Source organism: Colletotrichum jinshuiense, chromosome 11 (genome assembly GCF_051148585.1).
Source record: "Colletotrichum jinshuiense chromosome 11, complete sequence".
Lineage (NCBI taxonomy): Eukaryota > Fungi > Ascomycota > Sordariomycetes > Glomerellales > Glomerellaceae > Colletotrichum > Colletotrichum jinshuiense.
This window is the reverse complement of record NC_139304.1, coordinates 508,644-534,247: the sequence shown is the minus strand read 5'-3', so window position 1 is coordinate 534,247 and position 25,604 is coordinate 508,644. Positions and strand designations below refer to the sequence as shown.

Below are 25,604 nucleotides of genomic sequence, written 5' to 3'. Positions count from 1 at the left end.
CTAGCAACTACTATACACTCTAGGTTCCGCCTACTATAGAGTAACTTCCCGTCTGTAGAGCAACAGAAGTGTTAATTGTCTGTTAGAGATAGGCCTAATTAGGCCTATTCTAAGCAGATAATTACACTTTCTAGGCTGTACGGGGAGGGTTGAGAGTTTGCCTTGTTGCTTAGTAGTCACCTCTACTACAGTTGCACACACGCACAAGTGAATTTATAGAAGATCTCTAGATTACGTAAAGAAAGGAGTATTAATATAATAGTGTATGCTGATGTCTGATTAGGCTTAATCTGCTCTAATTAGGTCTAAATACCTGCTGATAACTAAGGAAAAGACAGGATGGTGATGCAGTTAGGGGTAAAGTAGCCCTGCTGTCTACATGTCTGCATGGGCCGCGTGGGTTGAACCCCGCCCTATTCTATTACTTACCTTATAATACTGTAATATACTATAAATAATGTTAACTAAGTTTTTAAGGTACTATTACTAATAGATAGAGTATCTACAAGGCTATTTATAAATAGAGTATTTAGTATTTTATAGTCTACTTTATAGTATAGAATCTAAAAAGTCTAGCCTAAGGATACTACTTTTACAGATATATAGAAGCTCTTAAAAGCTTAAGAAGACTACTTTATTAAATAGATATAGGTTTAGGCTACTTTATGTTCTCTACTAATGTATTAATAACTAAAGAAATTTACTTAAAAGATTCTCTAGATAAAAGTTGGTAAAGAGACTATTAAAAAGAAAGAACTAGGTCTAGATTTTATTAAGAAGAACCTATTAATTAAGGTTTAATAAAGCTAAGTAATTAATTTAAACGTATAAATATAACTTTAAGTAGTTAATATAATTAGGCTTAAGTTTTACTACCGGCGCCCTAGATTGCGTCGGGGCTCGGCGGCCCACAGGGCGTCTGGTGGCTCGTGACCGCGTACACGTTGGGCGTGTGCTCGACTCAGCCGCTGTACGGCCGGCTGAGCGACATTTTCGGCCGCAAGCATATACTGCTGCTCGCGTGCGGTATTCTCTCGGTGGGCAGTGTGCTGTGTGCGCTCAGCCGTACGCTGACGCACATGGTGCTCGCGCGGGCGCTGAGCGGCATCGGCGGCGCCGGCGTCATGACCATGGCGTCTATCATTATTACAGCTTCGGTTCCGCGCCGTGACTTTGCTGCGTACCGCTCCTACATCAGTCTTGCGACGACCCTTGGCCGCAGCAACGGTTGGCCCTTAGGTGGCCTCGTCTTCCACCCGTACGGGTATCTTGCAATACCAACATAAAGAATATCCAGCTAGAAGAGGGTCTTGGGTATATTACGCAATCAGGTCAGACCAGCACGAAATACCTAGTCACATGGTGTTATCCTATTACAAAGCAGAAAATAAATATCTTAGAGCTACATTATACAATGTAACTATAGGTTTCGGTGTTACCGTTTTAGTCGAGAAGACCAAGACTACATTATTGGAATACTAGATTTACAAAAGGGTAAGAACGTATTATGATTTGTTCATGCTTTCAACATGTAGAGAGCCTTTGCGCTGCAAATTATGTAGCTCAGTTTGGTCTTACTTCTTTGATTTTTGAAAGGGTTTTCTTCTGAAGTTTGTATTCCTAAATCAATGAACTTTAGGCCCCTACATCATCCTTGACTCGCATTTTACTTCTTTAATGGCATTCACGATGGAACCCAGAAGACATTTCACTTCATATCTGGTATCACCAGAAGAGCTACACGAAGCTCTGCAAATATATGAAACATCCGCGACACTCACCTCATCTCGCATAATCCCGCTCTCAGCTGCTAGGTAAAGTAACATTCCAAGTGCGCATCTCACATAATGCTTAAAGAGAAAATCATTCGTCTCACCACAAATCCCTTATGCAGTTTTCCTCCTGGAGATAGCCGAAGAGGGATTGATACGTTTCGAGAACGGCGAATTCCTGGCGCGCGCTTCTTCGATCTTGATGAGGTAGCAGATAAGACGAGTAGCATACCCCACACGCTCCCGGACGCGGGGCAGTTTGCATCTGCGATGACTTCTCTGGGTATCACCAAGGACGATACCGTTGTGGTGTATGATACCTATGAGCTCGGCATTACAAGCGCTCCGCGAGCTGCCTGGACATTCAAAGTCTTTGGCCATGCTAAAGTCCATGTGCTTAACAACTTTAGGCGCTGGGTTGAGCAGGGCTATCCAGTTGAATCTGAAGGATTCCTGCACGCTGACAAGGTAGAAGCTGCTCCAGCTGTCGCTCCTACCGTCAGTCCATATACAACTCCAGAGCTGAACAAAAGCAGGGTCGTCAACTTTGACCAGGTCAAGGAGGCTGCCCTTGCACATAAGCAGCTCGATACCGTCCCTATTGACCAGTATAGCCGGGGCCGTACGCCTCAGATACTAGATGCAAGACCATATGGGCGTTGGGCAGGCACGACCCTGGAGCCACGAGTCGGACTGTCGTCTGGGCACATACCTGGATCCATAAATGTACCTATCACCGATGTATTGGACCCCAGAACCAAGGCTTTCCTCTCAGCTGAGCAACTGAGAAAGGTATTTGAAGCTAAGAATATTGATCCAGCTAGACCTGTTATAACTACCTGCGGGAGTGGAGTAACTGCTGCTGTGATTGATGCTGCTTTAGATGCGGCCGACTATATAATGGAGAGGGACCGGAAACTCTATGATGGAAGCTGGTTGTAAGTTGTTAAATCAAGTGCTTTGTTCGTTAATTCATATTGTCTGTTCGCTAATTAACTAAGAAGCGAATGGGCGCAACGCGAGAATGCCGCCGGAGGGTTAATTGAGAAGTCCGCTTAACGGATGCATTGGGGCCTATGTGCTTTCGTTGAAAGCAGGGTCACTCAGCTTTATAATTTTAAAGTCCCGAATGGACATTTTACAGTCCGGAGCAACCCATCAATTCTAATCCTTTTGTATTCTGAACACTGCTATGTTTCAATTTTACAAGAATGAGAACTTTGCAGTCTACAAACTCTTAATGCTTTAACTGGAGACCGCTCACGCATCAACCCTACAACGCATTGACGCACGCTCTTACCCATGCATTGCAACAACCTCATGTATTGCGTAAAGGAGTTGGATTCTGTTGCTTGTCGCCTTATACATAATACTGAATATTTCCGGAAGCTGATTATGTACTGGTTCGAATGATGAGGGTCTCAGTGCACATTAAAATCTCATAATGAACTAGACAATCTGATGATATCCTAATTAGCAATGCTGCGAGATGTCAAGAAGCTATAGGTGGATTACAGTAGAGATGCACTTTATGTGGAACTGATGGTGGGTACGGATACCATCAATCACTTCATCACCGAAGATATCACGCAATCGCCGAGGCGAATGCCCCCATCACCGACAGCATTGAACAACGCCGACAGGAGCATTCCAATGCCACGCCACTTTTTTTTACTAAGTTGCCGCATTAAAAGTTCAATGCCGTGATCTGCCATGGGAAACGCGACGTATCCGTTTTCAGGTATTAGTTAAATAACTGGAATGTGTTCAACTGTTTCGAATCAAGGTTAAGTAGTCATTCCAAGTACTTCAAGTTCACCACCAATCCATAATTGCTATATTAAGAACCGAAGAGGAGCAAAGAGAAATTCCAAACATAAACAAACCGTCATGGCTCCCAGTGCAAACGATACTCAGCCTCAGGCAAAAGTTACTGTGGAGAAATGGACCCGTCCAGCACCTACAGCCGAAAAGCTCGATTGGGCGCCTCTGGCAACCATCGACCTCTCGCGCTTCGACGAGCCCGGTGGCAAGGAGCAGTTGGCCAAGGAACTTTACGATGCCGTTACTAAGACTGGCTTTTGGGTTGTGACCAACACGGGCCTCGACGACGTCGAGGTCCTGCGACAATTCAGCATCGGCAATGCGTTCTTCAAGCAGCCCTTGGAAGAGAAGCGATTCTTCCCTTGTGACTTTGCGAAAGGTGAATATTTTGGTTACAGGGAAAATAAGGCTTGGATTGGCGAAACTGGTGTCAAGCAAAATGTTGAAGCGGTATGTTTAGCTTCTTAGTTGAGCCCCAGAGCCTGATATTAGTGGATGGCAGCTGCTGATCATCGTATTTTACCATGCATAGCTCAACATCCACAAAGACATTCCCAAGTGGGCAGACGTACCTAAGCACCAGGTGGTCAAGGAGAATTGGGAAGAAATCAGCCGCTTTCACCGTAAAGTATGGGAGCAGGTGGCGCGCAAGCTCTTTGTACTCATCGCAATTATCCTCGAGCTGCCTGAGAACTACCTTGCTGAGGCGCACGATTACGACAAGGTTTCGGACGACCACCTTCGCTACATGATATACAACCGCAGAACTCAAGACGAGTGGGACAGGGCTTTGGGTTACTTCAACAGCGGCCACACTGACTTTGGCAGCATCAGTCTGCTCCTCTCTCAGAACGTGGCGGGGCTTCAAATCAAGACACAGGAAGGCCCTTGGAAGTATATCACGCCCGTTGAGGGTGGCATTGTTTGCAATGCTGGAGACACCTTGACCTTTCTCACAAACGGTAAGAACCAACACGCGAGCTAGAGTCCTCGCCAATCCTTTCAATACACAGGAAGTAACCCACTAATTTCTCTAATCTTCTATTTGAAAAACAGGTTTCATCAAGTCCACCATCCACCGCGTCGTCGCTCCTCCCAAGGACCAGTTGCACATCAGTCGCCTTGGCTTACTTTACTTCAGCCGACCGGGTGATGATGTTCCCATGCAAACCGTTCCTTCTCCTGTGTTGAAACGTCTGGGACTTTATACTAAGGAAGACGAGGAACGAAAGGGGTCAGTGCCAACTGGTACCGAATGGGTGCGTGCTCGTGTCAAGGACGTGCACCATAGGAAAGTGTGGAATAAGCGAGACGACGAGGCCAACTCATTCAAGCTAAAGGGACTGGAGATTAAGGTGGAGCATCAGTAGATGGTGTTACGGGGCTTTTATGCACTGACACCTACCCTAGAGTAGTCACAAGGGAGCTGCTGAGGGAGATGAATAGGTTGGATTACCCAGCCATAATACGGGCAGGCGGTCAGGCCACGGGAAGCGGCAGCAGTCGGGCCCGGAGATTCTACCTCCGGGCTACCAACGGCGATATCTTCATAACTGCTGCTTCCGCTGGCTGCCTCTCTTTTCTTCTACACATCTACAACTACAGAATGCAGTACCAGTTTTGCTCTTCGATTGATCTTCCACCCGTACGGGTATCCTGTGATACCAACAGATATCAATGCTGTATTCTTGTGTCTGTTGATATAGAAGTGAAAGTAGAAATGTTGGTGGCAGCAGCAGTAGTGAAGAAATTGCTCCTGGCAGCCCGGAGGAGGAATCTCCGGGCTCCGCTGCCGCGACCGGCTTCTAACGCTGACTACCTTGCCGTATTCTGGCAATGTAATCCAACAGTAGCATAGATCAGCCATGTAATTGATCGAAAGATTCATTGGTAAAAGTCACAACTTGGAAAAGCTAATGAATACCTGTCTGAAGGGAGATGGTTCTGCAAAGTATAAAAGCCAACGTGCGGGTTATGTATTTTGAGAGGATATCAGGCTACAGATGGTGGTCTAACTTTAATGATGAAAACTCGTGCCCATGCGATGACTTAGAAAGCTTTCCATGAAGACTCTGAATCTGGGAAAATCGGAGGGGGCACAACAGCATCACCCACTTCTCCTCTTAGATACTTAGCCCATACTTCCTTGATATCGTTGAGGTAAATCCACGGCTGCCCTTCGCCAATCATCCCATTTATTGTTACTCTGAGCTGGGCTTCCCATTCACTGATATTGGCGGCTGCCGCGTTTCTTTTGGCCCCGACAGATTTGGCTGCTTCCCGGTCGAAGAAATCGTACCTATGAAAATATGTCAGGTACCGTATAACTGGAACTAGGAAGGAAAGGAAAGACTTTTGGTCAAGGTTCATATACGCACATTCGAGAATAGTATGGAGATCTGATCGAGTCAAAGATTTCAAGAATCTCAGCGATCAACTCCGGTGTTGGGCGGTCACCAGTCTTGCGGCTGTGCTCGACAGCTCTGGCGAGGAGCCAGCCGTCTTCCATGGCAAAAGCAGCACCGGAGCCGAAGGCACCGGAAAGCGGATGGCTTGCATCACCCAGTAAGACCACCTTGTTCCAGCCGGTGAGGGACTCCAATCGAGGACCTGCAAAGGCGGAGTACTCTCTCCACACACCCTCTGGAACCCGGTTTAATACATCTTGTACAATAGGTCCATACTCCTGTCATTTTGCCGTTTCCGCATCAGTTACATGCCCTGCTTCTGGTTTACGTCTGCCTCCATGATGACGGAGCAGGGGTGGGAGCCTTACCGTCAGATTGGATAGAATCTTCTTGTTGGTAGCGTCGACGCCCCACGCAAATATCTTGTCCTCGATTGAATTCGGATCAGCCCATTTTCTGACGGACACCTCGAACAATCGTCCCGACTCTCTGTCAACCTCTGTAGGGTCATCAACTGGTGTGGTCATGACGAATCCCACAGGACTATGGAACCATGTGGTTTTGTCGTTGAGCTGCGGGAGAGTAGCCACCTTCTCCCATGGGATGAGTGTGCGCCAGTAAGTTGTACCTAATCATTTGGTAAATATGGTTTGATATTTGGATGGTGCAACCTAAATACAGACTGAAATAATTTTAATCACCTCAGTACTCACCTGTGAACGTCGTCTTGTGATCTGGAAAGATCTTTTCGCGAGTGACAGATCTAATACCATCCGCACCCACGAGCATGTCGGCAGTCACGCTGGTACCATCCTCAAACTTTAGGCCAACACCCCCGTCTTTGAGATCATCTAGTGACTTGAGGCGCTTTCCCAGCTGGATGATGCCTTCTGGAACCCGATCAAGGAGTGCCGATTGAAGCCGTGTTCTCCTTACACGTCTAGGGTGGTAGCGGGGAGGAAACGAATTGACAGTTGCCCCCAGTAACTCTCCATTGGAGCCATCTCTACATAGGAAAATGAAATATTAGCACACGGTTGCGTCTCATAAACTTCTTGCTTGCAAAAAGAGCAAGAATATAGTTTGTTTTCGCAAGTACGTGCAGTCAGCTGCATGGCTTTTGTTGACTGGAGCATACCGGTGATCAATAATAATTCTTCGATGGCCGGTGACAGCATCTGCTGCACCCAGAAGCTCCAGCACCCTCCACCCATTCAGGCCAATCGTAATTCCTGATCCAATTTCTCGAAGCTTTGTGGCTTGCTCATAAACCGTCACCTCAACATTGGGTACTGCTGATAACGCAATGGCTGTTGCAAGTCCGCCAGGTCCTGCGCCAACAATAGCAACCCGTAAGTTTGTTGAGGTCATAGTCGACTCAGTTTTCAGGATAGACCGCGCGTACTACTGCAAAAGTATACAAAACACTAATAATGTTCTTCGTTAGCGCAAGAGAATCCACACCCATAAAGACAAAGAGAATCTTACCCAGAAAAGTGCAATATTCGGCACACTGGCAGGACTGATAAGTGCAATGGCTGACATAACTATATATGTCAATCCACAAAATGTAGGGACGGCACGCACTACGATGATGTGTCTGGATGGCACGCCTTAGCTGGGCCCCAATCGGCGATAGTAACTTATAATGTCACATATTCGAGCTGATTTGGAGCTGAGACACGCTCATCCCCTTCTGGTTACCAAACCCGATAACAAGTTAGAAAACAGCGGATGTGAAGCTACTGTCGTGACTCGGCGATTGAACTGCGTCTTCCCACCCCAGCCGGCTGGTGGGTCTTCACTGGCGCACTATGGGAGTAGCGTACTTGTTGCTCGTGTTTGGTTGGTACAAGTTAGACCCCGCCTAATCTCGGCGTTACTGATTCGGGCAACACCGCGATCTAAGTCTGGACGTGGAAAGGTGAAAGGTGGACTGAAATGTTTTAGATACTGCCGAAATCTACAGCCATGCGTGGGCAATTTTGAGCTGTCAACATTGCTAAGCCAAAAGTAATTGCTTGATGTATTAGCAATGTTGTGGTGGATTGACGTGATAGAGTGGTAATGATAACACGAATCCTTCCGCGATGGTATATGCCTTAAAGCTTGCGACTGAGAACATGGATCTGCGATTGAGAATCTGCGCTCGCAACTGTACTCCTTTTTGTCGAAGGAACTTAACGTTGCGTCCTTTTCGAATTTCAGTACGCTGCCGAGTTAACTCTCACAATGGCTGCCACAGGTACAGAGAAGCAATCCCAGGTTGAGAATGACACATCTACTTTAAATGAGCAGGATGTCGTGTCATCCGTTGAACGCGACAGATTTGGCGCGGCGGTGAAGACCGACCCCCAAGAGATTGCACTGGTCCGCAAGGTCGATGTCTATATGATGGTACGTGTAGCACTGTTCACCTTCTTCGCACCGCCATGCCGCAGTTGCTCCACTCTCTGAAGAAAGACTTGAGTTGGTTGTATTGATGTGGGATTTCGTGATTTAGCCGATCCTTGCTCTAATGTACTGCATGAGCGCCCTGGATCGCAACGCCCTTGCCAACGGCAAAATCAATACGCTGTCTACCGACTTGGGCCTTAAAGGGTTTGAATACAACACTTGCGTATCCGTCACTTATGTTGGTCTGATTGTTGGTGTCGTGCCTTCCAACATGATGCTCAGCCGCGTTAAGCCATCCTGGTGGATGTCTGGCTGGATGCTGGTGTGGGCTCTCATTACCACGCTCAACTGCATTGTCAAAAACTACCATGGCTTAGTCGTCTGCCGCTTCCTGCTTGGTATTGCTGAGGCGCCTTTCTACCCCGGCGCCCAGTACCTCATCAGCTTGTTTTACACTCGCAGGGAAATGGCGACGAGAATGGTAAAGCTTTTGCCCCTCACCCTGCTACCCAAAAGAGTTGCCATGGATCTGTATGACTGCTAACAGCGGTTTTACTAGGCGTGGCTCTGGACGGGGAATACTATTGCCTCTGTTACTGGTGGTTTGATTGCAGCCGGGATCTTCAATGGACTCCACGGTACGCGGGGAATGGAGGGCTGGAGATGGTTAGTTACATTCAGCTCTCAACCCTTTTTAACTTGCTTGGCTTAATTCTTTGTCTTTATCCATTATGTTGATCTCTCAGCTCATATCGTCCACGCAGGCTCTTTCTCATTCAGGGTGTTATTACCATCTTCGTTAGCGTGCTTGCATTCTTCCTCCTCCCCAACTCTCCGCTCGACACCCCTTGGCTTTCGATTGAGGAGCGTCAACTCGCTCACAGCCGCATCCTCCTAGACACAACCCAGAAGCGTCAGAATACCACGATATGGACCGGCCTGCGAGAGGCCGTCGTTGACCGAAGAGTCTGGATCTTCGCCTTTCTACAGCAGTTTCACGCCGCTGCGGCCAACTTCAAGAACTTCCTACCCACTGCTATCAAGACACTCGGTTTCAGTTCAACCATCACTCTCGTTCTAGTTACCCCTCCGTATTTCCTCGCTATCATCACTAATCTGCTGGCCTCATATTCGTCTGGGCGGTTCAACGAGCGGACCTGGCACATCACCGCCCACAAGATTGTCTCCATCATCGGCTTCATTATCGGAGCGACCACAACCAACGTGGCCGCCCGCTATTTGGCATTCTGTGTCTTTGTCGGTTCAACCTACGGCGTCAACAATATCAGCCTGGCTTGGACCGCCTCCGTTATAGGCCAGACCGACGAGAAGCGCGCTGTCGGGTTGGCTTTGGTCAACAGCATCGGCAATATTGCCTTTGTGTACTCATCCTACCTTTGGCCGGATTGGGACTCGCCACGCTTTGTCATTGCAATGTCTTCCAGTGCTGCTTTTTCTATTGCAGTCATCGCTTGCGTCTGGATTATTAGATGGGATCTCCAACGCGAGAACAGAAAGATTAAATCTCAGGAGAGCGATGTCACCAATTTATACGTATATTAGATATATTTCATGGCTTGTAGTGCCAAATGAAGAGAAAGAGTTTGGGACTGAAGGCGTTTGAAACTATTATGTGATCCTAATTAAGTGGGAAAGAGGTTGCTCAAACGCTAGGGATTGAAAAATAAATGTGTATTAATATAATTATACATGAACATGGATTTAAAATGTAAATATACGATTATTCCTTTGTTTCATGGAAAGCTAAATAATTGCCATACTCGCGTCCCTATACCATGTTTCCCCTACCGTAAGTCTCAAACCAGGGAACTTGCTTCTGAACCTGCTGGACTTAGGAATACTATGCAAAGCGCGGTCTATTTAGGAACTTGAAAATACTACTAGCTGAGCGTGCGTATATGCTAGCCACTGATCTGGCTTGAAACTATCACGGAGACATCTTCACGGATGCGACTAGGAGACCCGTTCCAGTGAACTTGTAATACAACGATAGCAATAACGCTAATGACAGAACTATGGAGATTATGAGGATTGATACGACCTAGCTAGGGACTTTAAATCGAACAGAAGTCATTGGTCAGATATTTTCTTGGCTATCTGCGTGCAAGCCAAGTCCCAAAACCAACTTTCCACCAGTGGTTTGGGGCGAAACGTTATCAGAGCTCCCCACAGAGATGATCGCGCGATAGTGGATACAAATGCCGAAAGCACTCGCCGTTGTCGGTTGACTACGGCAAAGACTTTGGATAGTCGAAATCCCATCGACTTCGCAGAGTACGTTGTCATGATACAATTAATGCTAACTAGCAGCGTCAAGACCAGCAGATTTGCAATAGCCAACAACGGTAATCTCAGATAAACACCATGGATCTTACAGACCATTTCGAGGCCAATTTGATCCAGGTGGACGCTGTATCCATCACCAAGAAGCAGCAACCGGCATGTGCGAGGTGCCACGAACGAAAAGTAAAGTGTCGTACCAGTAAGTAGCTAAAAAAAATTAAAAAATTAACATTGATTGAATAACTGTCTGACCAATGGTGCAGGTAACCAACCAGGTAGTCGATCATGCGAGGTATGAAGTATCCTATTAGCATCCCAGCCTTGCATCTAATTGTTTGCCCCATTGACTGAATATACCTCAGAACTGCTTGGCTTCAGGTGAAACTTGCCGGTGAGAGCTTCTCAGCACCGGATTGTCGACATCCTCCCCCCAACTAATAATTCTTTAACAGTCGCCACGTCGACAAGAGAACCAGAAGAATTCGAACCTCCCGTGCCCAAACAAATGCTCCACTAAGTAGTACATTACAGTTTGTACCTTCATGCCTTTAGTTATACCAATTCTACTCCACAACTGACAAAGAGTTATGCTGATTGCAGGCACGCTGCCGCGAGTGTTCAAGGGATGGCCCAGCTACCCCTCGTCCAGCCAACAATGTCAGCATCATATGAGAGTCCAGAATCAGTGGTTGATTCTTCGCCGAGAGGCCTCCTGGAATCAAATAAGAATACCGACACATCTCAAGTGGAAATTGCCAGTGGGATATCACCTAACATGAGCAACGACTCCACCCCTTCACAAGGATCTGACGCGATTATCTCACCCAGGATTGATTTTCCGGAACCCAGTACAACACTACCACTTCAAGAGCAACTTGACATAGATACTGCAGGCATGCCTGACTCTTATACGCCGGCGTTTGGACCGGGCTTAGAGAGGGCTCAGGCCGTCAACATGTTGGAGAACGGAACCGCCAATGTATCGGCTGGCCTCTATGCCTTGGCCGACTTTGCGTGTGCCCGCACGTTGAAAGTTGATACGACGCCAGGATCTCCAGTCGATCTCGAAGAACAAATAAAACCACTCGATGAAGGCGATTTGCAGTATTTAAGGAAAAAAGGAGCGTTTGATTTACCAGTTCCACATCTCCAAGAAGAGCTCATCAACGCATTCTTTGCTGAAGTGCATCCCACAGTGCCCGTCATCAATCGTATCAAGTTTTTGGATGCTTTTTACAACCAGCGTATGGAAAGCCGATTACTACTTTTTGCTGTTTTTACTGCGGGTGCACGAGCGTGCCGGAATCCTGCCTTGTTGGACAGCAAAGGAACAAACCATTCGGCTGCACAGAGATTCTACAGAGCTACCAAGGCACGTCTTTCACAAAGACCACCATGTCCGAACGTGAAAATTCTAATCTCAATCGTCTACATTACAGGCGCTACTCGACACCGGATACGAGAAGAACAAGCTGGTATGCATCCAGGCCTTGTTGCTCATCACATGGTGGTGGGACAAGAAGGATGACGGCGGTAGGAACATGAGAGCCTGTGTCGTAGATGCCATAAACTCTGCGCAGAGCATTGGTTTACACAGGTGGTGAGTTGGTCCGCTACGTGAGAGATGAACAATATTAGAGAACTAATGGGAATCCCCAGGGATCAGTATCCGCAGAATGACCCAATTCTACGGGGCCTATGGAAGCGGATCTGGTGGGCCTGTGTTGTATGTGGCAGTCTTGTGCCTCAAAGAGTACGCAAAGTGTCTTACTTACAGCCTATTAGGGACGGGATATCGGCGTCGCTGTAGCCCATGGCCTACCAACGATGCTACGCCCCTGCGACTTTGATATCCATCCGCTGATACCGGGTGATTTCGATGAAGAGCCAGGAGTCCCGCACCACCTTCGGAAATTTTCTTACACGCCTGTAGAGGTCACCTTTTCGATCGAGTTCATCAAAGTGATGGAGGCTCAACGTTATATACACTGCGACTTTTATGTCAACCAGCGGCTGCATCAAGAATATACTGGTACGATTACAGAGCGGGAGAAAAGGATGGGGCCTCACTCGGTTCCTGCAGGCGTCCAGGCGACGAAGACGGCCTTCGCAGACGACTACAATGACAAGGGGCTCACGATGAGTCGCGAGTGGTATGAAAACATACCAGATATTGTCAGGTATGACGTCGATGATGTTCGAGGCCACTCTTTCTGGCCCGCATTCTTGCATATTCTTCATTTGTAGGTACATTATCAAAAGGGAAAAGAGTTGTAAGAAGCGAATGCCTTGGCTCGCGGCTGATGATTGATTGTAGCACGAACATCATGCTGCGGTTCCGTGAAAAGTCCGTTTCGAAGCCAACAGATGACCATGCCGAGTCAGAGCACATATATTGCCAAACACGCGGGATCGCGGCAGCTACCATGGTTAGCAAAATAATGCGCAATGTCAATGCGCACGGCCACATTCTAAGGTTTACGGGCCAGTTGTATGTTTACACTTCTCCTCACTAGTTTGTGCCTTTGCCTTATTTATGATAACCAACAGGACTCATTCACTTTTTAATTGTCACATTTTTTTCCTGATAGAAGGACAGTCACTAGATTTAAATGTGCGTCGTGATGCGAGGGCAAAGTATTCGCTCTGTCTCCATATGCTGTTCGGATTTAGTCACTTATGGGCGAGTGCTTCCCTTGTCCACCGGTTGTTTGAAGCCCTTCAGACGCATATGGAATTGCCTCTCAATACGACGTCATCTTTGGTTTCTGGGAAAAAATATACATCACTACCAGGACTTGAAATCTCTAGCGAGATTACCAGTTCATACATGAAAGAGTAAGTTTAAGTTGTTGGTTTTTGTTGCTGTAATCCCTGCTATTGTAAACTATCGACATTGGTATTTAATTACTTACAGGACACCAGATTACTCGCCACAAACTTTTATGATGGCAATGGCGGCATAGGCGATTTATCTACTGGTGATCCTCATACTCATCAAGAGCAGTCTTCATGGATGCAGTCATTTATGAACAATACTTGGTACAATCTGCAACGACCTGTAGATACCGATATGTACATGGATTTGGATGTTACAGAGTGGTAGGCATGGTCCCTCTTTACTTCCGCTGATTGTATCTAAGAAACGAACTGGATGTTTCGGTACTAATTTGCAGTTAGGCTTCAATTCTTTAGTGTTGCAGATGTGTAAATAAATTAAGACATATAACTAAACTTAACTATAACTGTTGCATTACTCAGCCAGAATACAGGGAGCTGGCCAGCAGCAGCAGCAGCCGGCCGCGGCAACGCCCGCGGCAGCGGAACCCGGATATCCAACCTCCGGGCTGCCAACAGCGATATCTTCACTGCTGCCGCTGCTGCCAACCTCCCTACTTTCCTCTTCTACACACAGATATACAACCACCAGAATACAGTACCAGTTTTGACCTTTCATTACCATCGTTGCTTACGCACAATTACCTCCCATACAAGTAACCTGTGATTCCAGCAGTAGCAGCATTCTCAAATCCTCCCATCTTTCATGTGTTCTCAATTGTTAATATGTCACGATCACAGTTGCAGGGGAGCAGACATCGGAGTATGTGGTTGACTATAGAAAGTCTAGATACAATAGATAGGTGGACATATATACCCCTGGCAAGTGGATGCAACGCAAGGTCGGCCGGCCAGGGTGAAATCGGCCGGGGTGAAGTCGGCCCGCACGTAGTAGCCGTCCCACGCGAAGTCAACCCCGGCGAAGTCAGTCGCGATACAATGCCATTGAGGAAGTTTTTTTTCGTCCCGCTAACCCATCACATGCGCCCAGGTTACCCGATATGTCTGAAACTGATGCCACACGCATAGGCCCAATGGCCCTAACCGTATCCGAATTGAAGTGGGTGAAGAACATCCCAAGTCAGGTACGTGACAAACTGAACACCGGTTCCAGAGTGTGTCAGAGAATTGATTCCTTCTTCAACAGCTCTCCTCGATGTTGGACGATGATTTGCAGAGACGACGACCCCAAGCGGTGTGGCACGCTGCATTGGCAATCGAAAAGTTCGGCGCAGCCCTAGCTTCGAATGTTGCAAGTCAGAATCATGATATCCCAGTTCTACATGGCCCCGAAGACGAAGAAGATTCCAATGTCGACACCATCGACGACGAACCCGATTCCGGTTCCGTCGGCGTTAGGGAACAAAGCATCAAAATCTACATCGACAATACCTACAACCCCCGGAAGATTGCTGAGATTGCTTCGCTTGTCGCCCACAAGCTGGAGGCCTTTGATGTCACTATCAAATCCTGCAATCAGGAAAAAACGGTTTCTCTAGCTGAGTCGGCGGATAACCTGACGAAACTCTTTTTCGTCAATTTCATTGAGAATTGTGCCAAGAACTTGCGAGCCGTGATCAGGAGCGCCGGCAACATCAATCAGTTTGCCGAGACCGGCGCTTTTGTTGCTAAAGATGATGCGCCCAAGGAGCTCAAGGGTTTGATTTTCAACATCGGCCAGATCATCACTGCCAGCCACCCGACTGAGGTTGAAGCTCTGCGACTCAACCTCTTCCGTGCGGACATTATTAAGAATTATCAATCTCTCCTGCGTGCCATGGATGCCAAGAGCTCGAACCCAGCCAAGTCTTACCTTATTCGCGCTTATGAAAACCTGGGAGAGCGTCGCGGAAAAGGAAAGAGCAATGCCACCGTGATCAAGACAGTCATCGCCAACATAGTCAATGTGCCTATAGCGCAAATTACCAGCTGGATGAAGGACGCACAACTTCCTTTCATCCTCAGCGATGTCTGGGGCAGCGGAGCGTTGATGTTTATGCCCTCGGGCAAGACTAAGTAAGAATTTGCACGTTAGTCGCTGTCGTTCAATACTGAACTTTACTCCCAACAGCCACCGGTCCATGGTTGCCTACTATTCGGCCTTCAGACAGGTGATAGACATTGTGGCCCAATTCGACGAGGGCATGTTCAGCCGATTGGCCGGCATCCGATCTAATACGATTGTCTCCCGCATCGAGAACATGGAGCCCCTGAGGATTTCCGGTGGAACCAAGGCGCTTACTCAAAGCCTTTCGATCCAAACACTCCTCAATATGGCTGGCGCCCACAGTCAGGGAGATGCTAATGAGGACGAGCAGGATAACGAAGAGCAGATGGATTATGACGTGGAAGGATGATTACAACGGATTAAGGGACCGGATATGTATTTCACTCCGTGTTGAGTAGTTCTAACTTATTATAGCAAGCTGGAATGACGGTGTGCATTATCCTATTCAGTGCTAGTGGAAGGGTATTGGGGTGGTAGTTGGTGAATCCGAACCTGACCTTGAAATGGTTTTAAGAATAAAATAAGCAATAAAGAGCAAAAAAAGAATAAACCAGGAAAGGGCAGCCTATCTTTGCAGTGTTTGTTGTAGAAACTAGGCAACAAATGGCTGTGAGATTTCCCTCAGAATCTGAGCTAGAGCTGCGCATGAGTGCGGTGCGAGGCCCGCTCAGTCGGGGCAAAGGCTGATCTCGCCTCGGCCAGCCGTATTTAGCTTTCACCAGGCTCGACGGGGGATGAAAGCACAACCTCGGGAATTACCTCGGGTTCTTCATTGTCTTTCGACCACTCAAGCGATTCCAGGAGTTCGTGGTACGGGTCCGCATTACTGACCACTTGGCGAATCGCGTCTTCCGCCTCTCACGCCTCGAGGTAACGGTATACCATCCGCGCCCATAGCTCCTTGCTGATTTTCTTCTTGCCGATATTGCCACTGACTCTTGCTTTCAGCGACAGGATGTTCGCCATCTCTTCATATATAGGTGTTGCCCGGGCGAACTGAATCTTGCCCGACCTAAGTCTTGCCCGCCCGACCTAAGTCTTGCCTGCCCGACCCGAATCTTGCCCGCCCGAAGTGAAGCTTGCCCGCCCGAAGTGAAGCTTGCCCGCCCGACGTGAAGCTTGCCCGCCTTCGAGTAATAGTGAGGCACCGTCCATCCTTTTCCCATCCAAACCTGATCCATCATCCCACCTCGGTCCTTTCACCGCACGTCTCGCCGCCGGCTCGCTTCCTCCTCGTCCTCCTTCGCGCTACCCTTGCCTAAGAGACAATAATCAACCTGCACTTTACCGGCTATATCTTGACAGCGCCATCCGCGCGGCATGCGAGGCTTCAATGTCATCAACATGATTGAAAGGAGCTTGCGTCCTCTAGAGGGCAGTTTGGTGGTGCGTCAGCCATACTTGGACGGAGCCACGCGTCGAGAAGATGAATACGTGTCTTGGGAAACTGGAAAGCCACCATACAACTGAAGAGGCTGGTCCACACCGTCACCAAAGTCTCTAGTGTCACCTCCCCATCTCCGTGGCAGATGGATGATGCCGGCATACACGCATTGCGGCTTCAACGCCCGGTCTGTATCAAGCCAATATACTACCACCATTGTGAGGGCGAAGCAGCGGCGTCTCGTCCCAAGCTTGGGAACGACTGCGACAAAACGCCAACATCAGCTAAAATGGAACCATCAATTGGTGACGGGGGCGCGGGCGCAGGTGGCTCGTGGCGAGATACAAGCTCGACACACGTAGCTGGATGGGCTACTCCTAATCCTTTATATCTGTGACTTTTCTTGATTGATGATCCTATGTATCTCCAAGTTCACTTGTATAGATATTCCCCCCTCTGTCCCACTTTTTTGGCGGCCATAACCATCAAGATTCTCAACAGAAAAAGTGTGCATTCTGTCACTTGCAGATGCTGCCAGCGCATCAGATTGATTCAGACGTGCTTTTATATTCCAGCACCATAACCATCCATCAACCAACCTTCCACTGCCACCTGGTCCTCCCAACCACGCATCCAGCCATAGCCGACTGTCTTCGTTTGTTTGTCCGTCCTTCTATACCCAGACAGTTCATGCACGCATGCGCATGCCTGTCCCCTCCCTCCTCCCCACCTGTTCATGCATATTTTCCCATACGGCTGGCTCATGTATACTCTCCTCTTGTCGGCCAAAACGGCGGTGTAGGCTGGTCGATCTGGACGGAGACGTGCAGAGAGACGTGCAGAACAGGGACATCATCGTTATTCAGCTGCGCGGCAACAGGCTAGACTTCCGCCCTCCCCCCCTCCCCCAATCCTCCTCTCCATCCGGCCAGAAACCCCAATATACGGTAAGCAAACACGTGGTTGGGATGACGGTGATTGGGAGCCGGCCTTAAAAGAGGAAACTTCCGACACGTCTTCACAGCAGTATAAAGATGGAGGGGGGGGGGAGAAAATGCCCTCAGTCAGTTCAACATAACTCATCAACCTGTCCAGCACTCTTGCCATAATACCAAAGAGTCATGCTGTCGTGAGAATGGCCAACGCTTCCTCTGCTCAGGAGGCCTTCTTCTCCCCCCCCCATTCTTCCAACCCACATCCACATCCACGTTCATATGGCCTACCCAACATGGGGCAACCGGAATACGGAGGGGGGGGGGGGCAACAACAAACCCTCGGCCACCAACTGGCCCTTCATTTTTGCGTACAGCCATGAGCAGGTTGCATCTCTGGTACCGTCACTTCAGACTCTTCCTCCGTTCGGCCTCACAACTAACATCCTGCAGTGCCAACTTTCGCGCTTGGCCATGGCTCCAAACAACCTCAGTTTCATCTACCACTGAGCTCACGCCGACTACCTCATCCCCATCCACATCTCTCTTCCTCGCTTCAAATGAAGCCCCGGTGCCGGTGGGAGTAGAAAGGGTCTGGCCAACTCTCTTTTCAACCAGCGGCCCCTGGCTGAGATGCATCGCCGTATTATTTTTCTCACGCGGCCCCTGGCAGATAACCCCCCTTGAAGAGCTTGAGTCATATCCCTCCTCCTCCTCCTCCTCCTCCTTCTTCTTCTTCTTCTTTGCTCCCAACGTTCCATACACCGTATTCTAGGCGCGGTGTCTGGAGAGTCGAGGGGTGGGAAATAGAGGGGAGGCCGGGGAGGGCATGAGATTCGCTCGCGTCAAGCTGGGTTTGTCCGCCCGGCTACCTGTTGAGCCAACCTGATACCAGGGCTGCACTCGCCCACCCAAACTCCAGTGCCCGCCGTGTTCGTGTGGACCAATCGGCTTTCTCCAGGCCTCCGTCGCCGCTTCAGTCCTTGGATACAGTCTGGGCCGCTTGGTGCCAGTGGAACGTAGTCTTGGGTGTGGCGCAACCCAAGGCAGCGGACCGCAGGTAACAAGAACCAGCTGTGAAGAGGCAAGCAGCCGCAGCGCAAGTTGCAAGGGCGCAGATCAGGCGAGGATGCCGTCGGGCGGGGATGGGAACGTGGGATGGAGAAAGGGGGTGTAGGCATGTTGTTTGGCATGGCATATATGTCCTTTCCTCGGATGTCGCTGGGTTGTTAACACTCGGCAACCAAGCCTGGCGAACCAATCAAGTCTCGTTGTCTGGCCAGCCCGAGATTCTGGTTGCGTCGCAGGTGTGCCGGTTGTACAACAATTCTAGCTAGTTAACGCTGGGAAACCTTTCTTCCTTCGAGTTTCCCCCATCTCGTCGCAGATTCAGTCGTCCGATAATCCCTCGTGATCCCACTCCGGGCTCCGTGGCCCCTTGCTCTTGAAACCAAGCCTGTCTCCAAGAATTCCCAATTGACGGCGGTACTCCAACGCAAATGAGTCTTCTTCGAGCTTGACGTTGGGGAGGGGTGCAACCTGCTCGCCTAGCACAAGAAGAGGCAGCCCCTCCGTCAAGGGAGGAGCGGTTGGGTGCGAGGGGAGGGTCCAAGACGCGGCCGCCAGAGAAGCCTCCTCTAGCGCCGAAACCTCGCCGTCAACATCCGCCGTGTAGCGCGCGTGGACGACGTCTATAGTAACAGTGGGGGGCACTACGTGGGCCGGTGCGGTACCGTCACGTAGCGTGCCCGCCGCAACGGCGACGCGCGGGGGTGCCTGGCCGCCGGCGCGGTGCAGCTCGTCAATATGGGCTTCGAGCTCGCCCAGAAGAACGCAGGCACGGGCCATGCCCGCAGAGGCATGGCTGAGACGGCGGGCGTGCGGAAGGATCGACGTGTCCCTTATGTCGGCCAGCAGCGCCGCGCCGTCCCGGATGGCGTGTTCAAAGTCGGCTTCCCAGCTGTTGCTTGCCGGCTGCTGCGGACCGGGAGGAGAGGCGATTCCAAGAAAGCCCAAGAGCCACCGGGGAGTAGAGTAGACGGGCTGGCGAGGGCATCGTGGAAATGCTGCTGCTGCAGAGCGTTACCAAGGACGTGTTGGGCGAGCTGCGCGAGTAGCTCATCGAGCGCGACGTACAGCTCGAGGGTGTGCCGTGTCAGAGCCAGGAGGGTGCTCTCGTCGTCAAGCCTGGTCTCCTGGACGTCGTCCGCCTCATCATAGGGGTGCTGGTTGTTGGGGAAGAGCGGTTTGCCGTCCAAGTCAATCAGTGGGCGACGTAGTGCCATCCGTCGCCGTTCCGATCGTGCCAGGGCCCAGCGCAAGAGATGTGACTGGATCTCGACGGCGTTGGAGTTGTTATGGACGGAGACGAACAAAGGCGCTAGGGCCGGGTCGCAAGCATAGTGGGCTACTTCATCGCGTAGGGAAGGGGGGGCGGCATGAGGCGGCGGCGCGACGGGCCTTGGAGGCGGTGGATGACAGAGGTGGCAGGATTCTATCCAGCTTGCCAGCTGAGCGTTGAGAAGCGTGAGGCGATAGACAGCGGTGACGTTGTTAGACTCGGGCGCGTCGTGCATGTTGCGCAGCATGCGAGCCGTGAAGCCGAGGTTTTCGACTATCCGTTGCCGCTCGCTGTGAAGCTGCGCTCCAAGGTCGCTCCAGAGCGAGCGGGCGAGAATGGTGCGTTGTCCAATGTGGTCGCAAGTGAGGAGGACATCTTCGCGTGTATGACTTTTGGATGCTTGGGCGGATATGAGTATGCGAGCCTTGAGGCAGACGTCTTGTGTAAGAGAGTCGAAGTGACGAAAAAAGTCGGCATCGGCATGGTGGCCCACGAGGTCCTGGAGGGGCTCGATCAGGGACAGTCGGAGACGGTCAATCGTTAGGATGCGGCGGTGGATCTGAAGCGGGGTGGTCGTGGCAAAATGGCGGAGGGTATAGGAGGTGTTTTAAGGGCCAGGAAGCGAGGTCGGCGGCACAATTGTTACCGGCTTCGTGACCATGAACAGAAGGGAAGCGAGGAGGAAACCGAGAATGAGACCGAAGGCTAGGCTGAGAGCGAGGCCCAGACTAGGAGTCGAAGACAAAACAATAGGAGAAGAGGATTGGCGGCGGGAACGACCATAGAACGACGGCAGTAGCGGCGAGGAAAGAAAGGACGAGATATTGTCCCGGGCCGGTACCATTTCGACATGAAGAGCGGCGTCCCGGCCGGCTGTCGTCCCTTGGATGGCCGGGTCTGGGGACGAGGGTGGAACCGTCAGATCCAGGATGGCAGGGAACTCGTGTATAAAACGCGGCGGGGTAGGGGTGGGAACCACGAGGGAGGATTCTCGGTACTGGACGATGGACGAGGCGCCACAGGCGTCAAAGTGTAGAGATATTGGCTCATGCGTTGAAATGAATTCATAGTGGAAGCAGAGTTCAACTGACTGCAGCTGGCCAGCGTCGTCGGCATCGACATCAGTATCGTTATCCGCTTCAAGTTCCGAATTCGCGTCGGCATCTCGAGACAAGCCGTCCTGGCGAAGGGGAAAAGAAGAAGGGCCAGGTAGTTTGACCGAGAAGCGGAGGGCGGAGAAGCAGTCGGCGGGATGCACGACAGCGGTAGGCGGCGGCGGGGTCATACGGCGACTGCGTTGTTGATGTAGCGAACGAGGCATGTTGCTGAATGGCCGTGGTGATGGCGGCTGATGGCGGGACACAAGTGGTCTGACGTAGGCATGTTCCAGTCGCAGCAGGCGGGTGATGGAGAGTAGAGAGCAGGATTGCTGACGGCAGGAGGTCCCAGGTTGGGAGAGAGAGCAGACCTTTGGTCCGCAAGAGACGTGGGCTGGTCTGATCCAACGAGTCAATTGGCAAGGACACTCGGCTCGGTTTTAGTCGGAAGTCAGGTCTCTCGGGTTTGTTTGTTTGTTTGGTGAGCTGCCGTTGGCTAAATCTTTGTTTGGTGATTTTCCGGTGGTGGTTTTGTTTTGTTTGGTGTGATAATTCAACAATGCAGCTTGCCGGCGGCCAGGGAGGGCAAGACGAGGGGCCCTGAAAGAGAAGCCATTGGCTCGTATGCGAACAAACTTTCCGGTCATTTTCCATCTTCCTTTCTTTGCCTCGCACTTTCTTTTGGCGTGGCCGATTCGCTTACACCCCGCTGGGAGCACATCTGACATAATATGACGGTTCAGTCATTGTCCTTGGATGATGAAAAGGAACAAACTGCGACAATTACCTTTCCCTTCATACTTCTCAAGGTAGGTACGGCGCAAGAGTCCGGCCGAGTCTTGGAAACGGTCGGGTTTCCCATCGCAGTTCGAACGCTTCCTGCGTCTCAAGACGAGGGGGTTTGGAAGCAAGCAAGCCGCTTTGGATCGGATGATGACGATGGGTGGAAATCGGCATGGTCTTAATTAATTATTCAGGTAGTCATCCAGGCTACCGACAAGTCAAAACCTGCAAAGGTGCGGTGTCGGTTCTTATTGGATCAAAAGGGTGCAACTGTTGTTGTCGTCGACGGGCTGAGTGGTGAAAACAGTGTAAATGCGCTCCATGTCTCCAAGTCCAAGTAATAAGTTGGCTGCTACACTGAAATATCCCGAGACTCTGCTGACATAACCACTACGCCACAAGACCCATAAGAGCCACAGTGGGGGGGTGGGTGTGGGGTTACCTGGGACCACACGGCCTTCCATCTCAGCAGGCGCACATGGAGACTGAACGTTGCTTCCAAGTCAGGCAAGTGTTGGCTGAGTTGGTTACATACCATTGGCCCGACAAGCCAAGCCACACATCATCACATACAGCCACAAATCTCCAACAGGCATAGGCATGTCTTATCGAGAAGCCACAAAGAAAGACTTGCGCCTGCCCTTCCCTTCACCGTTCTTCACTTCACCATTCTTCACTTCGTCTTTACAAACCCACGTCACTCAGGTGCATAAGGAAGCGCACTCTTTTGTCAACCCAGGTTTATGGTACGCTAAGTCTCTTTGTCTTACGTAATATTCTTGGACTTTCTTCGTTTTTCTTTTTCTTTGTCTTTGTACTGCTCTTAAGCACTGCAATTTTCCCGACTGCCACCACTTCCCCCGCTACGCTGCTACAACGGTTCCCAGTCATTCAACCACCTCAAACGCTCCATTTACCGATGCAGCTAGAACTCTTAAGAAGTACGACAGCGTGAGAACCTCCAGCCATGGAGTCCCGTCTCATCAAACCGAGGCAACATGTCCACAAGCCGGGCCAGGAGGATGAGGACCAGGCCACAAGGGACAGCAAGCAAGAGCACCAGCCAGTTCCGGAAGCTCAATCCATCGAGGCTCATGCTCGGCACCCCTCGTCCACGCCCACGTCTACCTCTACAGTTCCTGCCGATACGCTCTCTTCGTCACCCTCATCCTTCTCCTCCTCCTTTGTTTCCGAGGACCCTGGAGACGACGGGTCAATCGACCACCCCGGCTCCTACAACGCTGCTGTTGCGGCCATCGAGGCCGCCAACCCTATCGACCCTCTCCCCATCGCCATTCACCTTCGAGACACCAACCTCGTTCGGTTCCAAGACTACATTCGCGAGGTCGGCGTTTTTCGTTTCTGCTATGACTCCGCGACCGAGGAATGCTACATTGAGATGTCAGAAACCGCCGAACACGCAATGATTTTGCGGGAAACGGAAAGTCTCGTCGACCGCGCCAAGAACGACATACTGGCCCTTCTCACGGCACCCGCCACCGTCCCCGACACCGCCACCACACCAGAGGACGCGACAGCTACCGAGACCAACTACCTCACCACCGGGGGGCGCATCCGCAGCGTCAGGTCCATCAGAACCACCCGCGTCAAGACCCCACGTGGTTCAATCGTACAGCCCGACATTTCCTTCCGTGAGCTCAAGTTCTGCTATCCGGCTTTTGTCGCCGAGATTGCCTTTTCGCAAACCACGGCTGATGTGGAGAAAAAGGCCCTGGAGTACATCAAGCGTGCTGCCGTACCCCTCTGCCGCGTTCGAGTCGTACTCATCGTCGACGTCTCGTACCCGAAAGCCGAAAATGCTACCGTCAGCCTCCTCGCCGCGAATACGAATAGCGACGAGCCATACTGGGTCGTCCGCCGCCAGCCGTTTTACGACAAGTCCACCGAAACCCAACTGGGTGGTGGCATCGACATCTTTGCGTCCGACTTTTTAGCATCGCTTGATGGCGTGCCTGAGGACTTAGTACGCCTTCCACCTGCCAGCGAAGATAGTGCACCGAGGTGAGCTCATCTGTATTATTTTCTAGAAACGGTTGCTAACGCTTTTCCAGATGTGGTCAGAGTATCATCACCTTTGAAGACCTGCGTGCAGCACTTGATGAAGCACTTGCCGAGGCCAACGACTTCAACGAGTCCCAAGCACAGATGAATCAGGCCGATTAAAGGGAAAGTGGAGGGTCTGACACGTCGGTCGGCAATCTCATGGCTTCCCCAATGCCTGCGATTCGAGATCTGGAAACTCTGCTGTCTTAGCGTGGTTGGTTTCAGACATCATGATTGGGGCGCGACGGTTCATTGTGTTTCATTCAATGCGGTATTTTTATTTCATTACGGTCCTCTTTGTGGAAGGATGGATGAGGCTGGATGAGTGGCATGGCGTTTTCATGTTTGACTAGATACCCCAAACCGTAGCTTCTTCTCCCCCCCCGTTCCGACCAGCTCCCAGCACTTTACTTTGGTCCAGCCGCACAACCAAGCCTCTTCTTACTGCAGCAATGGGCATTCCCTGGGCGTCCAGCACACGCCTGTGACACAGTTGTTGCTCCTGGGTATGAGGACTAGGATCCAAGGCCAGCGTTTGTTTTGTTTTAATCATCCACCTTGACTTGCATAGAGATGCCCAGAGCCACTAACTGGTTGATAGCTCCATGACTGGGCACTTCACTTCCAAGGTCTATGGGACGCCCATCCGCAGCCTCCCTCCCAATTCGTTCAAAGTAAGCATTCATGTAGCCTTCTCAAAGCGCTTTTTACTAACTAGAAGTGGCCCCGATAAATCGTGCTTCTCAACGTGGCCCAAGATTGAATGCTGTATATTCCCTCGCTCTGCTTTTTCCTGATGGTGACTCGACAGCGACTTCGAACGTGGCTGCCTCCCCCCCAAGCCTCACCTTTGGCCGAGCTCAACATGGACAAAAGGTGCACCATGTGCCATTTCTGCCACCGGCATCTTTGCGCCGCTGAAGCCGTTCAGTTATCCACTAGCCTGCGGGCCCTGCCTGCCTTGAGCCCCTGGTGCTAAATCTACTTCCTGGGCACGATTTGTCCTTTCTCAGCTCGCCGTTTTTGCTCCCACGCCTCTATGGTGACGGTAGCGTATCTTCTGCGCCTGAAAACTCCTTCACTATAAAAATCCATTTTCAGCTCCAAACAGTGGTTCAATGGTTTTTATTGGACGAACTTCTCTTTTTACTCTGTTTGCCAGCAGCCAGTCATGACGATTCCTCAGTCCAAGCATCCACAAAGTCTATTGTATTTCCCGGCATATCCCAAAGACCCTACCCCAGGCGGTCCTGACTACTGGTGCTGGCGCGTCAATGCCCCTGACCATGTCTATATCCACCAAGATCATCACAAGGAGGCAGCCCCATCCATTCCATGATAGCCGTTTTCCGTTGCTCGCCATCTCAAGTATGCCAATACTAATGAGCAGCGCCAGTCGATTCATATGCCCTCCTCCGTCATGCCTGTCCCATCCGCAGAATATCCTATGCC

General features: G+C 50.4%; 7 protein-coding genes across 7 annotated transcripts; 5 read left to right on the top strand and 2 right to left on the bottom strand.

Annotated features, from left to right (window-relative positions):
* Positions 1-1,079: 1,079 nt before the first annotated feature.
* EsH8_XI_000096 (sulfurtransferase) lies at positions 1,080-2,714 on the top strand (the record flags this gene model as incomplete). The annotated part of the gene is made up of 2 exons (XM_083274004.1): positions 1,080-1,264; positions 1,919-2,714. 2 exons carry the CDS (start codon positions 1,080-1,082, stop codon positions 2,712-2,714), a joined length of 981 nt encoding a protein of 326 aa, XP_083120340.1.
* A 948-nt stretch (positions 2,715-3,662) lies between these two features.
* Positions 3,663-4,966, top strand: EsH8_XI_000095 (uncharacterized protein; the record flags this gene model as incomplete). The annotated part of the gene is made up of 3 exons (XM_083274003.1): positions 3,663-4,046; positions 4,129-4,558; positions 4,653-4,966. 3 exons carry the CDS (start codon positions 3,663-3,665, stop codon positions 4,964-4,966), a joined length of 1,128 nt encoding a protein of 375 aa, XP_083120339.1.
* Positions 4,967-5,645: 679 nt separating this feature from the next.
* Positions 5,646-7,375, bottom strand: EsH8_XI_000094 (FAD-dependent oxidoreductase; the record flags this gene model as incomplete). The annotated part of the gene is made up of 5 exons (XM_083274002.1): positions 5,646-5,895; positions 5,975-6,282; positions 6,373-6,632; positions 6,718-6,944; positions 7,143-7,375. 5 exons carry the CDS (start codon positions 7,373-7,375, stop codon positions 5,646-5,648), a joined length of 1,278 nt encoding a protein of 425 aa, XP_083120338.1.
* An 861-nt stretch (positions 7,376-8,236) lies between these two features.
* On the top strand, positions 8,237-9,964 carry EsH8_XI_000093 (uncharacterized protein; the record flags this gene model as incomplete). Its single annotated transcript, XM_083274001.1, has 4 exons — positions 8,237-8,401; positions 8,508-8,882; positions 8,961-9,067; positions 9,166-9,964. 4 exons carry the CDS (start codon positions 8,237-8,239, stop codon positions 9,962-9,964), a joined length of 1,446 nt encoding a protein of 481 aa, XP_083120337.1.
* Positions 9,965-10,786: 822 nt separating this feature from the next.
* Positions 10,787-15,900, top strand: EsH8_XI_000092 (uncharacterized protein; the record flags this gene model as incomplete). The annotated part of the gene is made up of 8 exons (XM_083274000.1): positions 10,787-10,904; positions 10,969-10,997; positions 12,145-12,305; positions 12,365-12,431; positions 12,491-12,885; positions 14,573-14,628; positions 14,737-15,559; positions 15,615-15,900. 8 exons carry the CDS (start codon positions 10,787-10,789, stop codon positions 15,898-15,900), a joined length of 1,935 nt encoding a protein of 644 aa, XP_083120336.1.
* A 3,356-nt stretch (positions 15,901-19,256) lies between these two features.
* Positions 19,257-21,529, bottom strand: EsH8_XI_000091 (uncharacterized protein; the record flags this gene model as incomplete). Its single annotated transcript, XM_083273999.1, has 3 exons — positions 19,257-19,827; positions 19,908-20,767; positions 20,855-21,529. The coding sequence occupies 3 exons, from the start codon at positions 21,527-21,529 to the stop codon at positions 19,257-19,259; spliced, it is 2,106 nt and encodes a 701-aa protein (XP_083120335.1).
* Positions 21,530-23,055: 1,526 nt separating this feature from the next.
* Positions 23,056-24,272, top strand: EsH8_XI_000090 (uncharacterized protein; the record flags this gene model as incomplete). The annotated part of the gene is made up of 2 exons (XM_083273998.1): positions 23,056-24,110; positions 24,161-24,272. The coding sequence occupies 2 exons, from the start codon at positions 23,056-23,058 to the stop codon at positions 24,270-24,272; spliced, it is 1,167 nt and encodes a 388-aa protein (XP_083120334.1).
* Positions 24,273-25,604: the final 1,332 nt, after the last annotated feature.